The following is a 23,208-nucleotide window of genomic DNA, read 5'->3' on the forward strand; positions in this document are numbered from 1 at the left end:
GCACAGCAAACAGCCTGCATCATAAGGGGAGTCCTCATTTAATACATGTTTTGTACCTGATTATTTAGGTCTTTTTTTTGGTGTTTATAAATTGACTATACTGTGGAATAGAGTTTTTTTTTTTAATTTTTTTTTTTATGTAGGGGGGATTACCGGGGAAACCAAATCGTTTGGGTCCGGCTCTGCTTTCCGCTCATCTTTCGATAACTGTCATTCAAATCACTCGAATAGTTTGGTCTGCGGATGTCGTCATTCACGAGAAGGACCGCGTCTGCCAATCAGTGAAGCGTATACACAAGACGGGGCGGTTAAAGTATCCAATCCGATACCGAGAGGCAGCAGCGGGGGGCGTGGCCTTCCTGTTCCGTGTGTGTGTGTGTGTGTTTGAGTGAGTCGACGCCATTTCGTGTCCACTGGTTTCAAGGTGATACACACAGGCAGCAGAGCCGTAAGCGGATCTTTACCGTCTCAAGTAGAAAGAGCCTTGAATTGTTCTCATTTTTAGTGTTAAGCTCCTGGTGAGTATTTTTAAACGAGAGATTTTTTTTCTCCATTTTTTTTTTTTTTTTACATTTTTTTTCCTGACTGAACCGTCTTCGGGACTTTTTGTTTTCATTTTTAATATATTTTTCCTGGCTGGTATTCCAGAGGCTGTGTTGGCTTTTAGTGGCGTACATTTTGTGATGACAGTGGCCTATAAACAGCGCAGAAACTAGTTTAAAGTAGCTCCCACGGCGATATATTTTTTGGGGGGCTTTTATTTTTCGAATAAGACATTTTAAAAGCGTCCATTTTCCAGGGCTGCTGTGTTGCCTTGTTGTTTATCTGATTTGTGGTCTCATTTCCGGGGAGAGAAAAATATGGAAGATAGTTCCAGCATTTTCTGGACAGTTTTCCAAACGGGTCGTCCCTTTTCCTGGAGATATGTTTTTAAATTTTTTTTTTTTTTTTTATTCCTGTGCTTTTAAATTTGATTTGCATTCGTTGACACCGAGTCCTAGCACGTATATATTTTAGTTATAAGGCTGTTGATTTTCTGCAGCAAATCTCTCAGGAATGATGTCATTTTCCAGGGAAGATGTCCCCCCTCCCAGTCAGAAGTGGGGGCGTTTTTTTGTTTTTTTTTAAGGAACAATAACTCCACAGTGTTTTGATGTGTTGTACGGTCATTTTCTGTAGCATTGGTGCAACATAATTTTTGCTTTTGGTAAATTTTCTTATAATTATTAAAGTTTATTTGCAGATTAAGGGAGGAAAGCCTTTCACTCAGTAGCAGTTTACTCTGAGCTGTGCAAGCTGCATATGGAGGAAGGCCTGCTGCAGAGGGGCCTGCAAGGAGCTGTAAGCGGGCCGAGACTTCTTTATTTGATTTTGCTTGATGATATGTAAACTGATTTAATGAAAAAGAACTCTCCTAATTCACTTTGCAGCAAAGCTTTACAGTGGGAAGGCAGTGTAGACTGACAACCCCTCCCCTTCTCTACCTTCCCCACCTCCCCCCCTCTCCCTCTGGCCCAAAGTGTGTCCTCTGGAAGTGTCCTTGAGCAGGAGTCCCTCCAGGCCCCTGCAGGGGGCGCTGTTCTGCAGCTGACCTTTTGAATCTGACCCCGACAAGGCAGGAGGAAAGAGTGGGGAAGCCACCGGTTTGAAGCTGACGCCCGTGTTTGATATTTAACTGCTCACCTTAGCGAATGTCAGTTTGCATTTGTATGAGAGGCCGAGCACAAATAAGCAGGTGTTTTTTTTTGTTTGTTTTTTTTTACAAATAAATAGTTTGTAAAGAAATACGGTGAATTTTTACATTAATTCCCTTTTCTTTTGCACAACACTGGACACCCGGTTGAACTTCTATCAAAGCTACGCAGCGTCATCTGAGCTGGCAAAAGGAGACACTAACCTGATAGTGTTGTGGAGAACAATCGATGCCAGTCTTTTTCAAAAATATTATAAAATTTGCAGTTTTAAACAGTTCAATCTGGAGCCGTTGTATCAGAAGAAATGGGTACTAGAGGGTTGAATGTTCATCAAATAAATAGTATTTGTTCCTAAAAACAATCAATCAAGCTCAGTCTCATAGTAGCCCACCTGCTACGTCTCTGTCTGCCATCTTGGAAATCTTTTCATATACACGTCAATTTCATTAGTTTAAGATCTAAACATTTTTTTATACCTAAATTAATAATTTGCATATTTCAGGACAATGCCACAGTAAATTTGGATTTAATATATCTTCATGATGGTGACGTGTTAGTGGAGTTCATATTTTGCCCCCTCACCTCCTCCCGCCTGCTTGTTATAATGAAAGTTCATTTTTTTGGACATTTCTTTTCTAATATGACCTTTTTTGTTTCCCCCCTTTTTAGTTTTTGAAGCCACTTTTTTCAGCAGCGGCAAATCGTAAGTTGGTCTCAACCTCTTTTTTTTTTTGGGTTGTTATTTTTCACCTCAACGTTTGCATCATTTTTTTAATATTTCACTTTTGCTTTCACCCCCATTTCTCTCCCCCTCCCCTTTTTTTCAGATTTCCTAGAGAAAGTAGCATGTAGTGTATTTTCTTTTTTTCTTTTGGTGCTGTGAACGTAGAAAATCAAGCACTTCGATTTCAAACTGTTTGACCCTCGTAAATGAACCTCCCTCCTGTTCCCAGTTGATGGTCATCAAATTCATCCTGTTCACTGTTTATTACTAGAGTTTTGGACTTTAGCTAATTCCTGAATAACACCACCTTAAGTCCTCCTGCACACAGTCTTTAGATCGAACACTGGCTCATGAAGTGAGGCCTGTTTTTATACCTGCCTTTGCTTTTGGTACTTTTTTTTTTCTTTTTGTGAGCGTGCATGTCATTTTAAGAAATCACATAAACACACTTTCTCCTAATAACAACATTTTCAGCCCCAAGAGACGTTTTTTTTGCCCATCACTGGGGCATGCTAACAAAATACCTACAGTGACTAACTTAAACTTTAATCAAGTGCTAATATGATCAATTTCCACAAGTGTCATTTGCTTTTTTTTTCCCCACTCCCATCGTCACCATCATCATTTACCCCAAGCTACTATAAAAACAAATACGACCAAATCAATAAACCTCCGCAAATTGAAAGTTGTTCCCTCTCTTTTACTCCCTTAAATCTGTGTCAAAGAAACACGACCTCCTCTCAGCTGCGTAGACGCTACCCGTCCGTTCCCACTGCAAAGCTGCTCTTCCTCTCATTTCTGTCCCGCCCGTCTCCAAGCATGAGTCCCGAGAGCTGCGGTTGCAGTGTACTGAATTTCACAGTCGAAGCACAATCATTAAAAACCGACAAATCACTCACGTAACCGACATACAGCAAAAGCAATGAACCCACTTTCCAGCCACAAATTAAAACTGAAGAAGTCTTATTCAAAATAACAACAAAAAGAGGCCCAGATGAGGCAAAGGATGAAAAATAAGCTCCGGAGTGGCAACAAACGGATTCAGGTGATAACTGAGCCCCTGTGTGTGTGTTAAATGTTGCAGGGAGTAGACGCTACCATGCAATAAATACGTTTCCACATTTTTTTTTTTTTTTAATGTCATAACTTAAAGGAAGTCAACTGTAACAGTGCTGAGTTGTATCAGTATGAAGGAAAAGAATACATTTAAAAAAAAAAAAAAAAAGCCCCCAAACTGAGCTGCACGTCCCAAACGAATCAAAATGACACCGTTTACAAGTCGACCGGCTCCACCTGAAACACCCGATCGAGTCCAAACGAAACTGAAATACTAACAGCTGCTCTCTGCAAGGTGTTCACGTTATTTTGTCCACCCACTGTAAATAGTAACACCCGCAAATAATCCAATAAACTCTTCCTCTTTCACTGTCCAAGCCTGGAAGTCCCTGCTTGAACCCCCCCCCCCCCAACAAAGGGATCAGAAACATTTGCTAAGCAGGCCTGTGTTTGTCACCCTACACCCCTCCCCCTCTATCCCTCCCCTCCCCGCCCCGCCCTCCTGATCACACCCGGTGTTGTCGACACCCTTTGTCAGCTCGCCAGGCGCTGGAAAAACATCCCCGGCCAAAAAAAAAACCAAACATGTAGAGGAGAGCGGCGAGTTAAAAGCTTTGGCCAGACAGCCGGCTGGAAACCGTGTAATCTCCTGCTGGTCGTTGCGGTCCAGAGAGGGAGCTGCTGCTGCTGCAGTGTTGTGTTTCGACAGGTGAGACGACGTGGCTTCGAAAATGATGATGATGATGATCTCCTCTCAGCATTGAGAGGGAATCAGCAAAAAACAAAAACACACAGGCACACAAGACGGACTCACAAAAAGGTCGAGGTGTAAAAACCACGCGGTGTTTCCTCATTCTGCGGCGTCTCATATGGAATTTAAAGTTTGCCAAAGTAAAAAAAATAAACAGATCAATTCTTACACCTGGTGGACAAAATAACAGAAACACCTTATAAGATGAGCCGGAGCTCCTATTGGTCGTCGCTGCGCTGTAGCTTCCCTCTCTTTTGACTTCTCACAGGACCCCCCCCCCCCCTCCTCCCCCCTTCCTGCAATGTTACATAACTTTGCAGTGTCTCCAGCCACACTGCTAATTGTAACTAACACGTGTGTGTGTGTGTGTGTGTGTGTGTGTGTGTGTGTGTGTGTCTGCCTAAAAACTGCTGGTGCATCAGTCCCCGCCCCCCCCCCCACCAAAAAAAGGGAACATTTAATGACACGGCGAGCTGCACAAGTGAAACAAGACTCGTGGAAAGTTTGTAAACACAGAAGAGACACAGTGAGAACAACATGAAGAGAAAACGGCATCATAATGTTTCGGGTTTGTGAATTATTCACCAGGAGGATATTAAAATCCAATTTCCCAGTCAGCGATCAAGAGGGTTTTCCAGAGTGGATCTACACACACACACACACACACACACACACACACACAAACACCCCTGAAACGATACCAGGATTTACCACCACAAACAAAAAAAAGCATCGTTGATCAGCTGTCGTCCGAGTGAGAAGATTATAAGACAAGTGAATTGATTGGAAAGTGATTTTTATGTTTTTGTCGTAACCAAAAACAACCGTTTATCCCGCAGGGTTTTTTTTTTCATGATTAATTGTGAAGCGTCTTTTTTTTGGGAGGTGTTACAGTAACAGGATGTCTAGCTGACTGCATCCGACTGCATCTCTCTCTCCCGGCAGACGCAGGCAGGCAGGCAGACGTCCAGCGAGCCCGGCGCAGACACAATGGAGTGAGTGTTGGTCGCGTCGTCACCCCGATCACAAAACCAGCTATTTAAAAACAAAAATTTTTTTTTATAAAGCTCCCATCTCCTGTTTTTACGGTGGATGAACACGCAGTCAGTGCGTAGTGAGCGTAAAATAAGCGAACGCAACTCATCCACCTGCACCGTAGGAGATAGAAAGGAGGAGCCACCGCTTCCAAGTTTGGAGTGCGAATCAGTCACTCGCGTGGCATTTTCTTAACCCGAAGATGCTTACGTGCGGTTGTCGTGAATTAATAAGGACATTACGTGAATGTATTGTTAGAAAATGTACACATTTTGATCAAATGTGAATAAAATAAAAAGGCGCGAATTTGCCGATTCCGGCTTCTCGTATTTGAGACGTTGCTGCTTTTCTTTAGTTTTAACAGGACAGCAACTCGGGGTTTCTTTGGCCCCGTTGGTTGTTCAACTTTGATTCTGGCAAATTTTAAAGGACATTTTCTGATATTTTATGGACTAATGTGTGAAAAAGGTCTTCGACAGTTGCGATCCTCTGCATACTTTCTCCCCCTTCAGCCCATGTTTAAAAAAAAATTAAAAAAAATTGAACCCAGGTTGAAAGCTTGGTCGGTGTGGTTAAAGCCAGACTATTGAAGAGCTCGGAGGTCAACGCTCACGTTGACCTCGTGGCACAGATTATCTACGAATTATAGTGCGAGACAAACAAAAATATTGACGTCACAATTCTTCTGCTGCTTCCTGTTTCCCCGAACGTCACTAACCTTGAACCTCTGATCTCCTCCTCGTTCACCTCCTCTCCGTCCTCCTCCTCCTTTTCCTCCCTCCTCCTCCTCCTCCTCCCTCAGTTGGTCGTCGTCCTCCCCCACCAGCCTGATGGCCAGCAGCAACGTGACCAACAAGACCGACCCCCGCTCCCTCAACTCCCGCGTCTTCATCGGCAACCTCAACACCCTGCTGGTCACCAAGGCCGACGTGGAGGCCATCTTCTCCAAGTACGGCAAGGTGGTGGGCTGCTCGGTGCACAAGGGCTACGCCTTCGTCCAGTACGCCAACGAGAGGAACGCCAGGGCCGCCGTGAACGGGGAGGACGGGCGCATGATCGTGGGGCAGGTGTTAGGTGAGCCGGAGGGACGGGGATGACGCAGTGAAAGTCAGAGGAGTCCAGGATTAGTCTTGGAAATCAGACGTGGACTCTCTTTTTGAAAATGAGAGGACAAAATAAAAAAATTAAAAAAAACAGTTTTAAGCTGTTTTAACATCCCGTTAATCTATATTGAACTTTTTTCACCACAACATCCTGATATTTTACTTTATTCATAAAAAAAAAAAAAAACTAAAAAACAAGACTTCATGACTGCTGTGTCAGTTAAAATGGATTTGAATGGATCCTTAAGTGGTTCTTTAAGATCTTTAGGGAGGTCTTGAAGAACCCTCTTGGTGGGGTGGTTTGGTCCAGGCCATCTTGTTATCTTGCAAAACATGGAAACAAAATTCCTCTATTTTCCTCTTCCTGAGTGGATCAGTTAAAACATATGGAGACCCCACAGATTGGCCACAAATATCTGTTGCATCTATCTCCAATTTACACTCTTCAGGTCACCTTAAATATTAAGAGACAGGATTGTTTTCCTGTTTCCCAGCTCAAACACTGGGACCAGTGTGCTGCCCTCTCGTGACAAAAAACAGGCCTTTAAAAATAGACATCATGAGATGGTATTAAAGGATTAAACAGTAACATGTCACATGAGAGTGAAGAAATGGAAACAGCTGTTTCTGGTCTAATTTTTCTAAACTGCCTGGTGCTCCAAGCAGATTAAAGTAAACATGAGTAATGGATGCTGATGGAGTATCACATATTTTATCCATAACATGTTTGGTGTTTTGTGAAGGGGGCTCTTTCTCCTGACGAGTCGTCCCTTGCTCACCTCGGTGTTTTTCCTCCCTCAGACATCAACCTGGCAGGTGAGCCGAAGCCTCACAGATCGAAGACGGCGAAGCGATCTGCAGGAGACATGTACAGGTGTTTATTCTCACAACGTCGCGGCGACTTTAGTCAAAAAACATTGAGATGTTCACACGGGATTTTTAACAAACATGCCAACATTTTGTTATTATTTCTATACTCTGTCCACAGTTCCTCTTTTGATTTGGACTATGACTTTCCAAGAGACTACTATGACAGGTGAGCTCATTCTTTATCTAATAAATCTAATGTAATCACTTCCTGTGGTAATAATCCTGCTGCACATCATGGAACTATTTTAGTTTAAAATTAATTAATTTAACTTAGAAAACCATGGGGCTAAAAGTTACAAAAATAAATCATAAAAGTGGCGTATCTTTACAGAACAGACTGTAATATAGAATACAACCACTACATCAGCTGTCAGAATAAGAGTTTTAGATGCTGCGGGATTAATGTTAATTCAACACAGAACTACTGTATTCACAAAAACAAAGTGCAGCCTCTTACAAATTGACGCGTGTATAAATCTTCTCCAGCATACAGTAAGATGTAATCACTTCCATTGATAACAAGCATTTCATTCGAACATTTTATTGCGAAGGCCACATTTTCCACAAACCCCGGAACTTCCGGTTCTTCTGCGTGTTCCGGTTTCTTCCGGTACACAGACTTTGTTTTGGTGAGCAGATGAGAAAAGGCGAACCGTATTGACTGCAAATGCGGAGTTGTTTGTGTTAATAAAGTGAGTTTAGTCGGAAAAGACGTACTTAATGCCGTAATACTTTCAGCACAGCTGCTGCTGACGACATTTTTAGCGAAAAAAATCGCGCGAATTCCAAAACATCGCAAGCTCCCGCAAATAGTGCGTTGTTTGCGTGAATTTGCGTTAATTACCGCGATCGCAAGATCGCGATTTCCCGGAGGGACTTTTCAAAGGGTAATTTCTTATATTTGTATCTGTTCAATTGTCAGCTATCTGTCTGCTGCTCAGCCGTTTATCCAGTTTGCAATTTTAATGGTTTACGTGGAAATATTTTGTCATTTTACGAGCTGGAAATCACAGTTTGCTCCTCAGCGATGTTCCGTTTAGAAGTTAAATGATGTGAAATAAACAAATGCTGAATTATAGAAAGATATTTTTTTTTGCAGCAGGTAAAGTTATTAATTGGCTAAAACTAAAAAAAAACAACAAACGACCGTCCTCCGTCTCAGAATGTATTCCTACCAGTCCCGCGTGCCGCCTCCTCCTCCACCGCCATTGTCTCGCGCCGTCATCCCCTCGAAGCGTCCCCGGGTCAGCCTGAGCGGCGGAGGCAGCCGACGGACCAAGACCGCCTTCCCCTCTTCCTCCAAGACCAGCCAGAGGGCTTCACGCACAGGTAAGGTCTCCCCCTCCCCCCCCTCCCCCGATCCGATCCAATCCGATCCAATCCAAAAAGCCAGGTCGCCCTCCACGTCTCGCGTGAGCAGCGTGAGCGGTTGATCCACGCGCCCGTTTCGCCCCTGCAGTGAAGGCGGACGACCTGCAGACCATCAAGAGGGAGCTGACGCTGATCAAACACAAGGTGGACTACCTGCTGGAGAGTCTGGAGCGCATGGAGAAGGACCACAGCAAGAAGTCAGGTGGGCTCCAAATGAATGTTATAAAAAAATATTAAAAAAATTAATTAATTAAAAATGCATGAGAACAGATCAAATTAAAACACGAGACATTAATCAAATAGGGTTAAAATATAGAAGAAAGCTAAATGCATTTTTAAAGATGCAGCAGCGCAAAGTGCAGGAGAGTTATTGTTAATGTATAAAACGACGGAACGGTGCATTTTTCTTTTTTAAAACACATTTTTAAAATCCTCCTAAGTGACGTCAGGAAGCTTCACATTGTCCCATTTATGCTTATTTACGTGCCATCACAGAAGCAAACTCCATCACGACCGCTGCTAAATATTAAAACGAGATGCATTTTTCACCGCGTGTGATTCCTATTCAGTGAACTGCACTAAAATGTCATTAAATGTGTAACATTTCATCCAATAAAAAGTGCTGCAGTGATTATTTTAGGTGGGATCCACCCACCTCCTTCTGTTGGACAGGATTTCCAGGTGTAAAACTGTGTAAAAACGTAGCAGCAGGAATTTAGATAATAAAAGAAAGAAAAAAATAGAGCAACAGGCCAAAGTTTGGGGGTCAATGAACATCTCAGCTTTACTCTATTTGACTTATCAATGACAAAAAAAAAAACGAAAAAAAACAAAACCGTTTTAAACCGAGATTTGAAAATGGAAAAAGTGTCACCCTCCCGAACCCGAACCGGGAGCCGGTTCCACAGGAAGAGGGCCCGGGGGGTTCTACTCCTCACAACCCTCTGGACGTCGAGCGGGCCTGAGCCCAGCGCTCTATCTGGGTCGTCGGCTACGAGGTACCGGCAGCAGCTAGGACTGGGTTAGAGGGTCGTATGCGGGTGTCAAAGCAAATAAGCCCCTCCCCCTTTCCACCCCATTCAGAAGAGCAGATGAGCCCCGAGAGTGTCTTCGGTCTCATCGTGTCCTTTTTTTTAATTTTTTTTCTTCTTCTTCTTCTTCTCCTTTTCTTCTTCTCGTCTTTGCATCAGACATGAAAAGCTCCAAAGCGGAGCCCGGCGAGGTTTCCCCGCTCCACTCATCCACCTCCAGCAAGAAGGCCGACAGCCTGAAGAGGGACCGAGACATCCAGGAGCTGAACGACTCCGATGAGGACGGGGACCTGCTGGAGGACGAGGACGAGGTGAGGAGCGGGAGGGAGGGAGGGAGGCAGGGACAGCGGAGACAGCAGCGGACTTTTTAAGCAAGTTGGCACAATCATTTTCTTTGCTTTTTTAAAAAAAAAAAAAAAATTGTTGATCGCGATGCAGATTATTCGCTGAGTCAGTTTTAGTCTGTAAAATCACCAAAATAATGAAAAAAACTAATTTCCCAAAGCCTAAAATGAGTTTTTGATTAATAATCCAAAATCCAAAAGAATTACTTTTTCATGGATAATAAAACATTAATTATTTTTTTTTAAACCTGATAAATGACTTGAATAAATGAATTAGTGGGAATTTGTTTTTAATTTTTTTTGCAAAATGATTAATTCCACATAATCTTGTTTTAATCAAAACAATCTACATGCATCACAGACTTGCATATTCCTACATGTTTACTAGATAATAAAAACAAGTCGTTTATTTGTCCCGTTTCCACGTTTCCCTCTGTGCAGATGAAAGGCCGAGACGATGACGATGACGACGGCGAGCAGGAGGAAGGCGAGGACGACGGCGATAGCACCAACGGAGACGATTTGTGAACACGCAGACGCACACGCACACACACGTACACACACACACACACACACACACACACACTCGTACACAAGACAGCTTGTGTACGATAGTTACTTGTACACGGATGTCATGTGCTCATACCTGCTGAACTGACCGGACACTCGGCGTGTTGTAGATTTCACTCCTCTCATACACAAACTCACTAATATGTGAAGTACATGTTTCTGAATTTTCTTTCGAGTTGGTAATTTGAAGATTCCATTTTTATTTTTATTTTAGTTTTTATGTAGGCATTTGCTGCTACGCTATAGACGCTAACTCTAATGTGTTGCATTCAGATAAAAGGCAAATTCATTTCAATTAAACGCAATATAATCAATGTTAAAAAAAAAATTAAAAAAAAAAAAAAGGCAGCTCATTGCTCAAGTACAACGGTTTGAATTGAAGGTTAATCGCCCCGGCTTTAAATTTGGAGAAAACAAATTGAAAACATGTTTCTGATGCAGCTTGCTGTACAGCCGTCTCCTGACCAGCAGGTGGCGGCACATCACTACAACAAGCCGCACAAAACACCACCAGGACTCCTCTTCTGTTGTTAAATTCTTCTCCTTTCTGCTCTACACGATCATTGACAACATCTCACGACTCTGCAGAGACTCAGACGCACCCCCCCCCCCACCCCGCGCACTGAATACTAGTCCGCTTTGTTGCCGAGGCGATACGACCTTAGCCGACCTTGAACTTGTGCGATGCAGCGATTCTCCATGTTTATCTCTTTCTGTTGCCGTTTCTCATCCGATTGCACTGGTGAAAGTAAATAAACGTGTTGACGAGCTTTTCGTACGATCCAAACGAGAGCATTTGTTGTTGTTTTTTTTTCCTCACGGAGGAGTCGGCGGACCGCCGGTGTGACGTGAAGGTGGAAGCGAAATCAATACGCTGAATTGAGAAATTATGAATTGCACAGCGGGATGAGAGTTTGAGGGTTGATGCGGCGTTATGAGAGCAGAACAAGCAGGTTTGTGTTTTTAGGACTTCATCAAAAGCTCTTGTCGGGTCGGTGTTTCCTCGTGAACCTCCCGCCGCCCATAGTCATAAGAAAAGGTGAATATTTATCAATTACAGTCAATTATTACATTTTGTCACTCTTGTGAGTCGATCTGCGTCTTAATTAGATTTGAGGGACAATCACGCTCTAATTTTAGAGTTCCTTTAATGCTCTGGGAGACGTAAACAGGAAGTATAATGTTGCAGAGCCGACTCCTCTGCAACATTATACTTCCTGTTTTGTTAGCTGGTGGCTACAGGTTTTGAGGGTTTTTTTTAAGGTTTGGTATGTTTGTTTACATTCTGGTAAATAGATACCATTAAAAGTAAGGCTAAATTAGCTTTTTAGCAATTTCTGTTTCCTGGCTCTACGTTTTGTTTTCTTCGGCAAAACAAAATATGCATTAATTTGCATTAACACCCACATTCCTTATTAATATACATTACGCCGGCGGGGGTCTGCTGGAGGCGAGAACATCGAGCACGGCGGCGATAAAGAGGGAAAAGCGGGATAGCCAATCGATGAGCAGCCGTCTTCAGGGCGATTAGGGATTAACAACGGGGACGAGAGACGGATAACGAGAGGAGGGACGTGATGGAGGGACGGACGGGCCAATGAAGACCGGAGACAGATGGAGAAGCGGCTAACAGATGGAGAGGAGAGCGGAAAAGATTCTGGGGGGGGGGGGGAGTGGTGTGACAGTTAAAGAGAGCGATTTACAGAAGAACGCTTTGTTCAAACACGAAACAAATGACGAATGTTTGGTCTCGTTTGTGTGGATTTTGGGGCCATTTTAGCTCTACATATTTAAGAATTTAAAATAATGACATATTCCTTCGTCGTCCTTGTGGCTGTGTTATGTGCGCGTACAGGTCCCCCCCCCCCCCCCCCCCCTTCAAATCAATCAAAAGCGTTCAAGTTAAAGCGGGAGGCGCCAGTTAAGAGAGGCAATCACCGAGTCGAAACATCAAATTACACCGATTTGCTCTTCAGCAAATATCGGCTGCGAGTGCTCGAAGGCACTCGACGTCGTGACTGCTCCAAAGAAGCGCTGAATGTTTCTAAAAGTGGCGCAACATCAAGTAGTGCTGAAACTAATCATCAGCTGGCTGAAGTCGCTGCTTCCTACTCATTTATTGGCCGTCCATCTGAAAATAATCCCGTCATTAAAAAGAAAAAGAACAGCTTCAAAAAGCTTTTTTGTGGGGGGGGGGGTCTGTTTGATTGACAGGCCTGCGGTGCAGTCAGATTACAGCTATCGGTGGGCGGGACGTCGTATCGTCTGGCTTCCAATCAGATCAGTCAGATCCACCGCTCCCCGCCTCGTCCAAATATGGTCACTTCCTCCGAACGAACGAACAAAATGGCCAAAATCCAGCAACATTCACAAACTAATGGGCGACGTTGGCGCCCACTTGGAGGAACAATGACCCGGTTCAGCTGAATCAGTTATGAGTAAATGTGCAGTATAAAAAAAATAAAAGGGCATCTCAATCCTTCAAAGTCTATTTACGGCATTTTCAATGAAGCTGACAAATACAAACTATTCACTGCGATATCTTTAATTACAAACTATTCACGGCGATATCTTTAATTACAAACTATTCACGGCGATATCTTTAAATACAAACTATTCACGGCGATATCTTTAAATACAAACAATTCACGGCGATATCCTTAAAAGCAGCTTTTTTTTTTCTTTTTTTTTTTTTGAAGGCACTTCCAGTGCCTTCAACTTTTGCGCATTACCGAACATACTATGACAACTTTCCCGGGATCAAAAATACTATTTTGATTTTAAACTGTTTTAATTATCTGAACACACACGTGGGTAGAAAGTTTTAGTGAAAAAAAGCGGGATTATTTTTCTCTGTTAATATTCTTCTCTTTTATCAGCTTTTCTTAAAAAAAAAAAAAAAAAAACCCCGATAAAAGCGATCAACTCTCCGTCTTCTTTGTTTGGCTTTTAAAACACTGCGGGAAACGCTCGTGCCACCTCGGACTCCGCCGAAATAAAAACAACAAATTATACATAAGGCTACGCAGATAAATCAAAGCCGGACAATTAATTAACCGCAACAATGAATTAACCGAGACGACGTGTCCGGCGACAGAAAAACACTTCAACAATGCAAACCTGTGATGCAAAAATAAAAAGGTACCACGTGATCTGACCTTACGGGCGGGGGAGGGGGGAGGGATAAAAGGCCAGCGATAATCTGGGTCAACAGAGGTCACGGCAGAGATGGAGAGAGGACGAGACGGGGCGGGTGGGGGGAAGATGAAGATGAGGAGGGAGATGAAGACGAGGAGTGTTACAGAGAGGTCGGGACGTGGGGAGAGGTGACGGGGAGAGAAGCAGGGATGGAGCTGTGAGCCGCCGGGGTGATTTATCAGTGTCACTCCCGGCTCGGTGTGTGAATGTGTGTCAGTGTAAGTGTGTGTGTGTGTGTGTGTGTGTGAGAGAGAGAGAGAGAGAGAGAGAGAGAGAGAGAGATGGGGAGCGTGAAACAAAAACAAGAAAATGAAAGACACCTATAAAAGTAGCCGAGCCTGTGTGAGTTTGAGTCTCAGAGGAATCGGACGAGTGTGTTCGCGTGTGCATAAAAGTGAGTGTGTGTTCTGTTGAGCGAGTGTGTGTATGTGTGTGAGTGTGTGAGAAAGAGAGAGAGAGAGAGAGAGAGAGAGTTGCGAAAACACAATGAAATGTGAGTTAAACATGGGGCAGAGAAAAGTTCACCGCCTGTGGGTGTATTTCAGTTTGGCTTCAAACAAAACAGGTGTGCGTGCGTGTGTGTGCGTGCGTGCGCGCGTGCGTGTGTGTGTGCTTGCAAATGCCTGCATGACTGTAAAACAAGCAGCAATAGCCAGGTTGAAATCCAGCCCTGTTTTAATTGTGGTCCTACACTTCATTTCCAGTCCATGAGCAGCAGTAACGAGCCTCGGAGGATCTGCACTGTAAAACTACCGATCGTAAAAAACAACTTCGCTTCGGAGCTGCTTGTTTTCATGACGATTACAAAAAGAAGAGAATACACCCACGCGATGACACTCCAAAGTGCGCAATGCCACCGTCACCAGACACTATGTCGGTGTTACGAAGCAGAAGGTGTCTGAAGTTTAGGCACCAGAAATCAAAAGGAACACTTTTACTTTCCAAACTGCAGCATTTAAAAAAACTAAAAAAACAGGAACACGGCGAACAGAACCCGACACCTCGTTCATCGCATCGTCTCGAGTTGGCGACGAGGAGCGCGTTGCTTCCTGGCAATTTAGCAAGACAAGCACTTCCTGTTGAGACGCTCACGTTTACAGCTAAACGATGTAAACAGCGCGCTTCAAAACATTTCTGCTATAAACTGTCAATCAAAGCCACGTGAAGCACGTTATTCATGTTACCCCGAACCAAACAACTCACAACGACCCTTTTGCGATGACAGAAAGTGCGTGCCTCTTTGCTTCGGCCTGTTGCGGCTGCACTCGATCGCACTTAATTTGGCCTCACAAAGACGAGCCCGACTGTACCAGTGTGTGTGTGTGTGTGTGTGTGTGTGTGTTTTGAACAGTAGTATTGTGCGGTGGTTGCCCTGTGACTAGCCCCATAGCTGGTGTGAATATAAATGAGAGAGAAGAGAGGGTTTCCACGGACCACAAAGGGGGAAAAGGGGGGGGGGGGCAAGAGGAGGAAGAGGAACTGTTGCTTCGGGCTGTTTTGCCTCCTGCCTCTTCTTCTTCCCTTCGGCAACCTTCATCCTCCTCCTCCTCCTCTGTTCTCTCTCACGGCGTCCCTCTTTTTGTTTCCCCCACACGTGTTTGTTCCTCTATTCATCTCGGTTTGTTTTTTTTCATGCCCCTTCGTCCTTCCCTTTAATCCTCAGACTTCCCGTATCTCTGTCCTCCCATCTCCACCTCCGTCCCTCGACTCTGTAAAAGCATCACAGACGATCCGCTCTCTCCATCTTCCTTCCTTCCTTTTCCCGCTCGCTGCGCTGCGCTGCGATCGGTGACTGGTCTGACGGGCAGCCTCAGATTAGAAGCGACCCCGCAGCGTTAATCAGCCCTCAGCGCTCCTGCTCCTCTCAGATAATCTGCTTGTGTTCAGGAACACACACATCAAGAAAAAAAAAATCTGGCAATACATCGGTGTTTTTTTCCCACCGTAATACATTTATACGTGTGCAGCGCTCTGCTGCTGCTGCTGCTGGCTGAACGGAGTCGAAAACACGTCACTGATGGGATAATGAAGTAAAAAGTGGGAAATATTAAACTACTGCATGACGAGGATTAAAAAAAAAAAAACCTGCATTGAAAATCGTGCTTAAAGGAGTATTTCAACATTTTGGGAAAATAGGCTGAAGTTGCTTTCGAATAAGATAATTGCCAGTACAGTGAATATGAAACGACAGCTGGACAAGCAACTTCCTGGAGTCTGCTCTGGTTTCCTGGCAACAAGAAAGAGTCAACGCATAAATCATTTTTACACTTTCAGTTTTTTTGTTGTTATAATAATAAAACAGTCAGAGGGACCAAACTCGTCCTTTTACTTTAAAACATTGAAATACATTTTGCTGCTCCTTCTGTCCTGTTTTCGTGCCGAACTTTGACTTGTTCTGGATTATTCTTACATTTCTGTGTTGGTACTTTTATTTCAGTTAAAGGATCTGAATAATTCTTCCTCCACTGCAGATCAGCACCAAATCACACGCTTGTGTTTTTGTTTTTTTTCTTCCCGCAGTTCTTTTCTGTCCATATGGTGGAAGCTTGCCGCCTCGTTTTGTCTCGTCATCGCGGCCAGCGCATTAATATTCATCAATATAGCTTTAATCTCTAGAAATTGGGTTATTGGCAACGTCGTCGTTCCTCGCCGTCTCTCTCTCTCCTGATTAACCCTACGCCTCTGTATGACTACAAAAAAAAAAAAAAAAGGGTGGAAAAGGTGGAGAAATATGCAAAACGAAAAAATGAAATGGAAAGAGACAGAAGGGAAAATGAGTTGTGTAAGAGAGGGAGGGAAAGAGAGACGGAGCGAAAGAGGCAGGTGACGTCACGGCCACTTTTAAGTAGGTCAGCCACGAAGTTGTGATGTCACTTACACTGGAATCAGCCCACTGGGCCAATCGTCTGCAGGGACACGCCCCCTCGACCACAGCAAAACAAACTGCACCCCCCCCACCTCACCCCTTGCTTTTTGCAGCTGTCTCAAACCACACACACACACACACACACACACACACACACACACACACGTGCATCCACTCCTGCTGCTGACAGTAACAGCAGACTACTGTAATCCCCGAGGAGATGCAGGAACTTTCACTTGTCTCCCTCCTCTCGTCTTCGTCTTCCCTCCTCACAAAAGTCACCTCGCAGCGAAGCCGCCTCGCGGCGCCCGAAAGAAGACGTCTGCGCCGCGGAGGGGAGTTATTTCTGATCCTTCTTTTTGACTTTTAGCGTGAAACAAATCCACTTGCCCTCCCTGTGTATAAGAGTGTGTGTGCGCGTGCGCGTGTGTGTGTGTGTGTGTGTGTGTGTGTGTGTGTGTGCGCGTGTCTCAGCAGTGGCAGGCGGATTTATGCCGACCCGGCGGCTGAAGCGAGCTGGTTGTGACAGAAGATGAATAAAAACTTGTCAGAGTTGAAAGGCTTAATCCGACAACAGGTTTATGTTGCCAAGGACACTTTACGACGTGAAGACAAAAAAAAAAAAGGAGCAAGAAGTTAAAAAAAAACAACAACAACATTAAATAAGGTAAAATATAAGAATAATATGGAGGACAAGACGCCGGCTGCTTTTAACGGAGGCCAAACGGGCGGGAAAAACCCGTCTGCAGTATTCTAAATAAAAGATCTTATTTCTTGGAACGCGAAGATCTAATTTCAACCCGACACGCTCAAAGTGCAAATTAATCACAGAAACAAACAACCTGTGTGATCGAAGGTGCAGTTAGTGCGAACATAAAGTTCCGAGTGGACGCAGCGGGAAGAAGGTACAACCCTGATCAGTGAGTGTTGCGTTTTACTTGGCTGAGCGCTCTTGGAAACGTTCCCATTTGGTTTACAAAAGAACAACTTTATAGTCGTCTCGAAGAGAAGCAGGCGGGTGCCGAGTGAAAGTTCACGAAGACCAGAAATGATGAAACGATTCTCAGCTCTCAGCGTAAACTGAAACGGGGTCACGCGTGTAACTCCTTGTTTGTGAGGCCACGCGAACGAGAGGAAACAGTTGCCTGGAGTTCTTGACGTTGGACCTCGATGTGCTCGCCGATGATCCCGGCTGCTTCACTGCAAATTCACCCCGTTGCATAAAGACGCAGTTGAAGCATCTTGTCACGTTCAATGCTATTCATTTATACAGTTCCTGTATTACTGCCAGGAATCTCTCGTTGTGTTTCATGTAAGCCTGCCGGCCTCCCAAACCTCGACGCCACTCGCTGCTCTGCGCCGTTTTGTCCCCCGTCAGTCAGATAATGTCGAGAGGAAAGATCTCCGCCGGGAGTTTTAAAAGCATAAAACGGTGACCAGATGGCGTGTTTGACTTCCCGGGGTTGACAACGCAGTGAGAGGAGTCTGCGGGCCAATGTCCTCGGTGTCCCCGTCTCATTACGATCGGGTCACCGGATCGGTCCGAGAACAGAACGAGGCGTCCGTCGGAGACGTCCGTCCGCACCGACTGTCCTCCGGGAACAAAGTGATCGTCGTCTTGCCGAGTCGCCGAATCTGGGACGACTTCCAGTTTAATTACAAGGTGAGGACGCGGTTCTGTGAAGTGACACGTCTAATTCCTCGTTTGTTTTCTTCATTGGTTTTTATTTGTTTACTTCGGGGCGTCTTAATGGCATTACATGCGGAAAAGCAGACAATATGCATGTCTCTGTCTGAGGGCACAATCTCCCCAACGTAATCAGTCAAAAGTCAATCGGTGAGGACGGGCGTGAGGACGGACGGGTGTGAGGACGGGCGCGGCCTCGCGTCGATGTGGGTGTGTAAATGCGGACGGCGTTTAATCACCCTGGATAGGTGCGTCCGCTCGGCAGGCCTGGTGTCACGCCGAAGTGTGCGACGCAGCCGTCGCTCAGCGTGTCAGTGTCACGTTTTTGCGTCGCCCTCGGCGTGAGAAATGCACTGACGTGTGACCGGAGCCGGGGGAGGAGCCGGGGGAGGAGCCGGGGGGAGGAGCCGGGGGGGGGAGCTGGGGGAGGAGCCGGGGGAGGAGCGAGCGGTGGTTCTGATTCCGTCTGATTGGAAACCTGAAGACGCCACGTCCCGCCCACCCATCGCCGTAACCTGACCACGCCACGGGCCTGTCAATCAAACAGACACACAGAGGGGGAAAAAAACCCCCGGCTTTAATGATTATTTTCAGTTGAACCATCAGAAAAACTAGTAAGACGGAGGCACTTCAGCTAACAACAGCACAACAAAATAATTTGACTTTGTTTTTAATGAGAAGTTGAATGGGAGTCTATGGAGACGGAGGCGACCTCTATGCAGCCGACCTCCAGTGGCACTCGGCGGCGTCACGAAAGAATTCGAGTTATTTTTAATACCTTCAAGATATTTTTTGCAAAAGTTGCCAAATAAGCATGCAAAAAAAAACAAAAAAAAAACAATTAGATACAAAAAGACGGAGCATTTGAACCGTTTCTGTCTCTTCAAAACAATATTCGATTTGTCCGTGGAGCACATTGCATTGACCCGAACATTGTGTGAGCGGTTATATGCATTCGGCGAGGGTTAGTTGTAATTTAGAAAACACAAACAAAGCCAGACTGGCTGCGGATCATTAGCATTCAGGGTTGTCCCCCCCCCCCCCCCTCCACACACTCTTATTTTCTTCTGCTTCCATCAGCATTAACCTGGTGAACTGCAGCCAGCAGGAGGGTGACTGCGGAGGGTAAAAGAGAGGAAGACCTGTGTGTGTGTGTGTGTGTGTGTGTGTGTGTGTGTGTGTGTGTGTGTGCGTGTGTGTGTGTGTGTATACAGAGGGCAGGTGGGATCATGAGGTCCACCGCGGTGATTTAAAGCAGCCCTGTTTAGCTGATGAAGCCCCCCCCCCCCCTCCCCCATGCCTCCCCCCCCCCCTCCCTCCCACGCAGTTCGATTATGATTAAACTCAAATCTCATCATTCTAATAGCACTACGGTGAATTACACCACACCGGCCGGTATTTGATTGACACAGTGGGTGAACTTGATTATAATGGAAAGGCGGGCGGGGCGGGCGGGCGGCGGCATCCTGCTCAATCAGCAGTCTAAATGAGACATAATTTCAAATTTAAAACCCACACGAAATAGAATTGCGTGTATATTTTGAACGACGTCGTGCGAATGTCACACCGCATGCAGAGCCAGTTAATCTGTCTGCGATGTCACATGCTGCTCAGCGTCGTAGCTGTTGGCTCGTCTCTGCAGCCCGGCAGCCAATATTTTATCCCCCCCCCCCCCCCCCCCCCCCAAATAAATAAATAAATAAATAAACATTTCCGGGCTGATTGTTCTCCTCGTGACTCATTGGGTGTCAAACTTTTTGCGTTGTTATTCCTTCTGTCTAACCTTATTATTGGCAGAGGCACAAAGTGAAATCACTCTGCTCTACCCCAACTGTGGGTTTCACTGCTGAAACACGAGTCTTGCCAGAAATCCCCACCGACCACACACACACACACACACACACACACACACACACACACACACACACACACGTTTCATTTTCAGGACTGGCAGGGAGAGATTTTTGCCATGAACCTGCCACGGCGTCGCCGGCAGACATATTGTTCGGTCCAGTACAGGTGCTCGGTCGCCGAGGGACCCGCAATGCACCGCGGCCCGGGACGGATCCAAAAGTTCGGCAGGTGCTTTCGGGTCACACGGGTGGGTCGGGACGTAATGCGGGGAAACTGTCGATTATGTTTTGAAAGGAACGGTTTTAACGTTTCGGATCGTTTTGATTTCTTCTTGGATTTTCTGGCGACGGGAGCGTCGAACATTTAGGCTGGCTCGGCCCGCCGAGAGCAAACGTCACGGCCCGGGGCGCGGCCGAGCGCGACGACGTCCAAAGTCAATCGCTTGTCACCGACAAACGTGGTCCCCGGACGGCAAAAATGAAACCGAGGTCGTCGCCCCATTCGGACGCAACCACCGGACACGACTCGCGGAGCGACCCGGATATGTAGACAAATACTTGGGAACGTCAGTGCTTCCGATTTAAAACGCAGAACTGCCGCTTTTCCTACTTGAGGTTTTGTACCGATTGAGCAAACAAACAATAACACGTCAATTAGAGCAGTTTAAGAAGTGCTGGCCGGCGCACGTCGTTTACTCGACCACAACATCAGCGGTATGATTTTTTTTTTTTAGCGCCTTACGTCTGACCGCCAGTGTGCCCCCCCCCCCCCCCGCCCTCTCAGCTGACCACAAACAGCTGCTTCTCTCTGACCACTTGATCTCATTCGTTCGACTCGGGTTGCGCAAGATGCCAAATCGTACCGTCGGCTGGCTCGAAAATTGGGAAAAGCCGTTGCCATTTGCAGCGTTTGGATAACTGGTCTGCAAAATCGACACGTAAATAAAACGTTTGACGATAAACACGCCGTAAGAAATCCTTATAAATAACCAAAAATAAGGCCACTGGGGGATCCACACGTGGAACCGCAGGCGCAGTAAAAAAAAAACAACAAAAAAAAACAACAACCCTGAAGGGCGGTTTCAGTCACGCTGTTGTCTTTTTCCATTTTAAAATGTGGCAGGGGAAACACACACAGGAAACGGTGCGGTCATCCGACGGCGATACAAATACGAGTGTGTGTGTCACCCGTGGGGGGGGGGGAAGGAGGGGGGGAACTCTGACCCGACTTACACAACCGCAGAGCCGATGAGGGAGGTTCTGCCCCTCGGCTCGGCGGTTCGGTTCAGCCTCAGCTCGGGTTTACACGCGTCGCGTTTGTTTTTCCTTCCGGTTCTGAATGAAAGGGCTCAAGTGTGGCTTCTCCACTGGTTCGCTGCTTCGTTGTGGTTTGAACGCTTTGGATTTTTAAAAAGGTGCACTGCATGTCTAAACATAGGAAAATAACTCGGTGTAAACAAACATTAGAGCGCATGCATCTTCCGTATTTATTCTCATTTAAGTAAACAGAAGGAAGTCTCAATAAAATCCCGTCTACAGTTCGGTTATTTTATTCATCTTTTTAATTATCGACGTCATCCTTCTGTTCTCAGCTCTGTTTTTAACCCGCCGTCACCTTTAACTTTCACTTTTATTGGTTGTTTATTTTATAATGTCAGTCTCTGTTAAATTTGTGAGAGAACTAAGAAACGATTTAAAATATGCGCACAGTGCAATTTTTTTTTGTGTGCTATGTTTTCATAGCTGATTTGCTTTTTTTCTTCATTATTTATTTGGTATGTAAAATGTCTGAATCAAATTTCAATTGACATATTCAGCTTTTAGTAAATTCATGGCAATACTGTTTTCTTTAGTGATCTTAAACTGTGTTTGATTTTTGGTCTGTTGGTCAAAACCATGTTAAATTAAAATGAAATCCAAAAATTGAATTAAAACTCTTAACTCCAGTCATCTCGGTGTACGCTAAAAATGTAGGTGTAAATCATATATTATAACATGTTTGTTCTTTTTCTTTAATCTGGCATTTTACAACTGTTTTAACCTCCCTGACAGAATGGGAATACGATTGTTATTTATTTATTTTTTAAGTAAGGCCACTTCATAAAGTTTGTGATGGTGAAAAACAAGCAAGAGGACCAGAAACTGCCCCTCGGAGCCCCCACCGGGTTCAGGTCTCATTGTTGAGCCGCTTGAAGTAAGAAAACGTTCCCCCTCCTTTTCCTTCCGGACCGCGGGGGTTGTTGTTTTTTTTTTTTTTTTTTTTTTTAACTCCAGGTGTGTTTATTTACCTGCTGGCTCGAGCCCAGGGCGGGAATGCTCGCGCGTTCGACTCTGCTCCACAAGCTCAACAAGGGTGGACTGTACCAATGCGGGTCCCGAGCGAACGGGGTAGGGGTGGGGGGAGTGTGGGGGGGGGGGGTGGCGGCCTGAAAAATAAGCACGCTATTTTCTCTCAATGTCACGTCAGCATTTACTCCGGTCTCAAACTAGAAAATACTAGATTTATCAAAAACGTATTCTTTGCGCATTTGACGTAAAATGAACCCCTCTACTCGTATTTGTCGTTGATTTCTTGGCAGGTAACTTTTTTTTCTCCACCCCTAAAAACTCCGTGGCTCCACCTTCGTCTTTTGATTGACCGCTACATATTTTTTTTTTTTTTTTTCTATGTTGAATTTTCCTCCTGCTGGAGAAAGGAGAGAGAGAGAGAGAGAGAGAGAGAGAAAAAAAAAAAAAAAAAAAAAAACAGTTGGGGGACACAGAGAGGAAGAAGGCGCAGCGGAAAAATAAAGGAGGTGGAGGAAAAAAAGTGAAATAACAGGAGATTAGCGGGAAGATTGGAGGGACAGGTTGGAAACAGCAGCAAGAAGAAATTGTGCAAGTGGAGAACGAGACTTGCCATAATATATTTTTTTAGAAGTCCCTGATTTTTGCACGAAGATTTATTTTTATTTCCCGTCTGCTGAATAAAAAGGTGAGTTTATCGGGGTGTTTTTCTACGTGCATGTTTCGGCTGTTTTTTTTTGTTTTTTTTTTTTTTTTTTTGGAGTGTTTC

The 23,208-nt window shown here is 45.0% G+C and overlaps 2 protein-coding genes across 6 annotated transcripts in view; both read left to right on the top strand.

Annotated features, from left to right (window-relative positions):
* Positions 1-400: 400 nt before the first annotated feature.
* Positions 401-11,341, top strand: LOC138203895 (heterogeneous nuclear ribonucleoprotein C). 4 transcript variants are annotated; one of them, XM_069158905.1, is made up of 10 exons: positions 401-518; positions 1,244-1,341; positions 5,171-5,220; positions 6,063-6,334; positions 7,165-7,237; positions 7,352-7,399; positions 8,396-8,562; positions 8,693-8,806; positions 9,795-9,946; positions 10,421-11,341. In XM_069158905.1, the coding sequence occupies exons 2-10, from the start codon at positions 1,303-1,305 to the stop codon at positions 10,505-10,507; spliced, it is 1,002 nt and encodes a 333-aa protein (XP_069015006.1). In that variant the 5' UTR covers positions 401-518; positions 1,244-1,302; the 3' UTR covers positions 10,508-11,341. The 4 variants fall into 4 exon arrangements, with proteins under 4 accessions (XP_069015006.1, XP_069015010.1, XP_069015009.1 ...); XM_069158909.1 differs by lacking the exon at positions 1,244-1,341 and adding an exon at positions 2,364-2,397 and having other exon boundaries at positions 403-518; XM_069158908.1 differs by lacking the exon at positions 1,244-1,341 and having other exon boundaries at positions 403-518.
* Positions 11,342-22,863: 11,522 nt separating this feature from the next.
* Positions 22,864-23,208, top strand: part of ndrg2 (NDRG family member 2) — a 33,092-nt gene continuing 32,747 nt past the window's right edge. The window contains exon 1 of one of the 2 annotated variants that reach the window (XM_069158897.1): positions 22,864-23,127. The gene's annotated coding sequence lies outside the window, so the exon portion shown is untranslated. The remainder of the gene's footprint in view (positions 23,128-23,208) is intronic. The other variant, XM_069158896.1, reaches the window with a different exon arrangement.

This window comes from Embiotoca jacksoni, unplaced genomic scaffold (genome assembly GCF_022577435.1).
Source record: "Embiotoca jacksoni isolate LCO1_2020_lvr unplaced genomic scaffold, fEmbJac1.0.p SCAF_24, whole genome shotgun sequence".
NCBI classification, from domain to species: Eukaryota; Metazoa; Chordata; class Actinopteri; family Embiotocidae; genus Embiotoca; species Embiotoca jacksoni.

Excerpts from the sequence above, each read along its gene's own strand:
- LOC138203895 (XM_069158905.1), top strand. The coding sequence starts at position 1,303 with ATGGAGGAAGGCCTGCTGCAGAGGGGCCTGCAAGGAGCT. Across the intron at positions 5,221-6,062 it reads CCCGGCGCAGACACAATGGA|TTGGTCGTCGTCCTCCCCCA; the intron begins GTGAGTGTTGGT and ends CTCCTCCCTCAG. Across the intron at positions 7,400-8,395 it reads CCAAGAGACTACTATGACAG|AATGTATTCCTACCAGTCCC; the intron begins GTGAGCTCATTC and ends CCTCCGTCTCAG.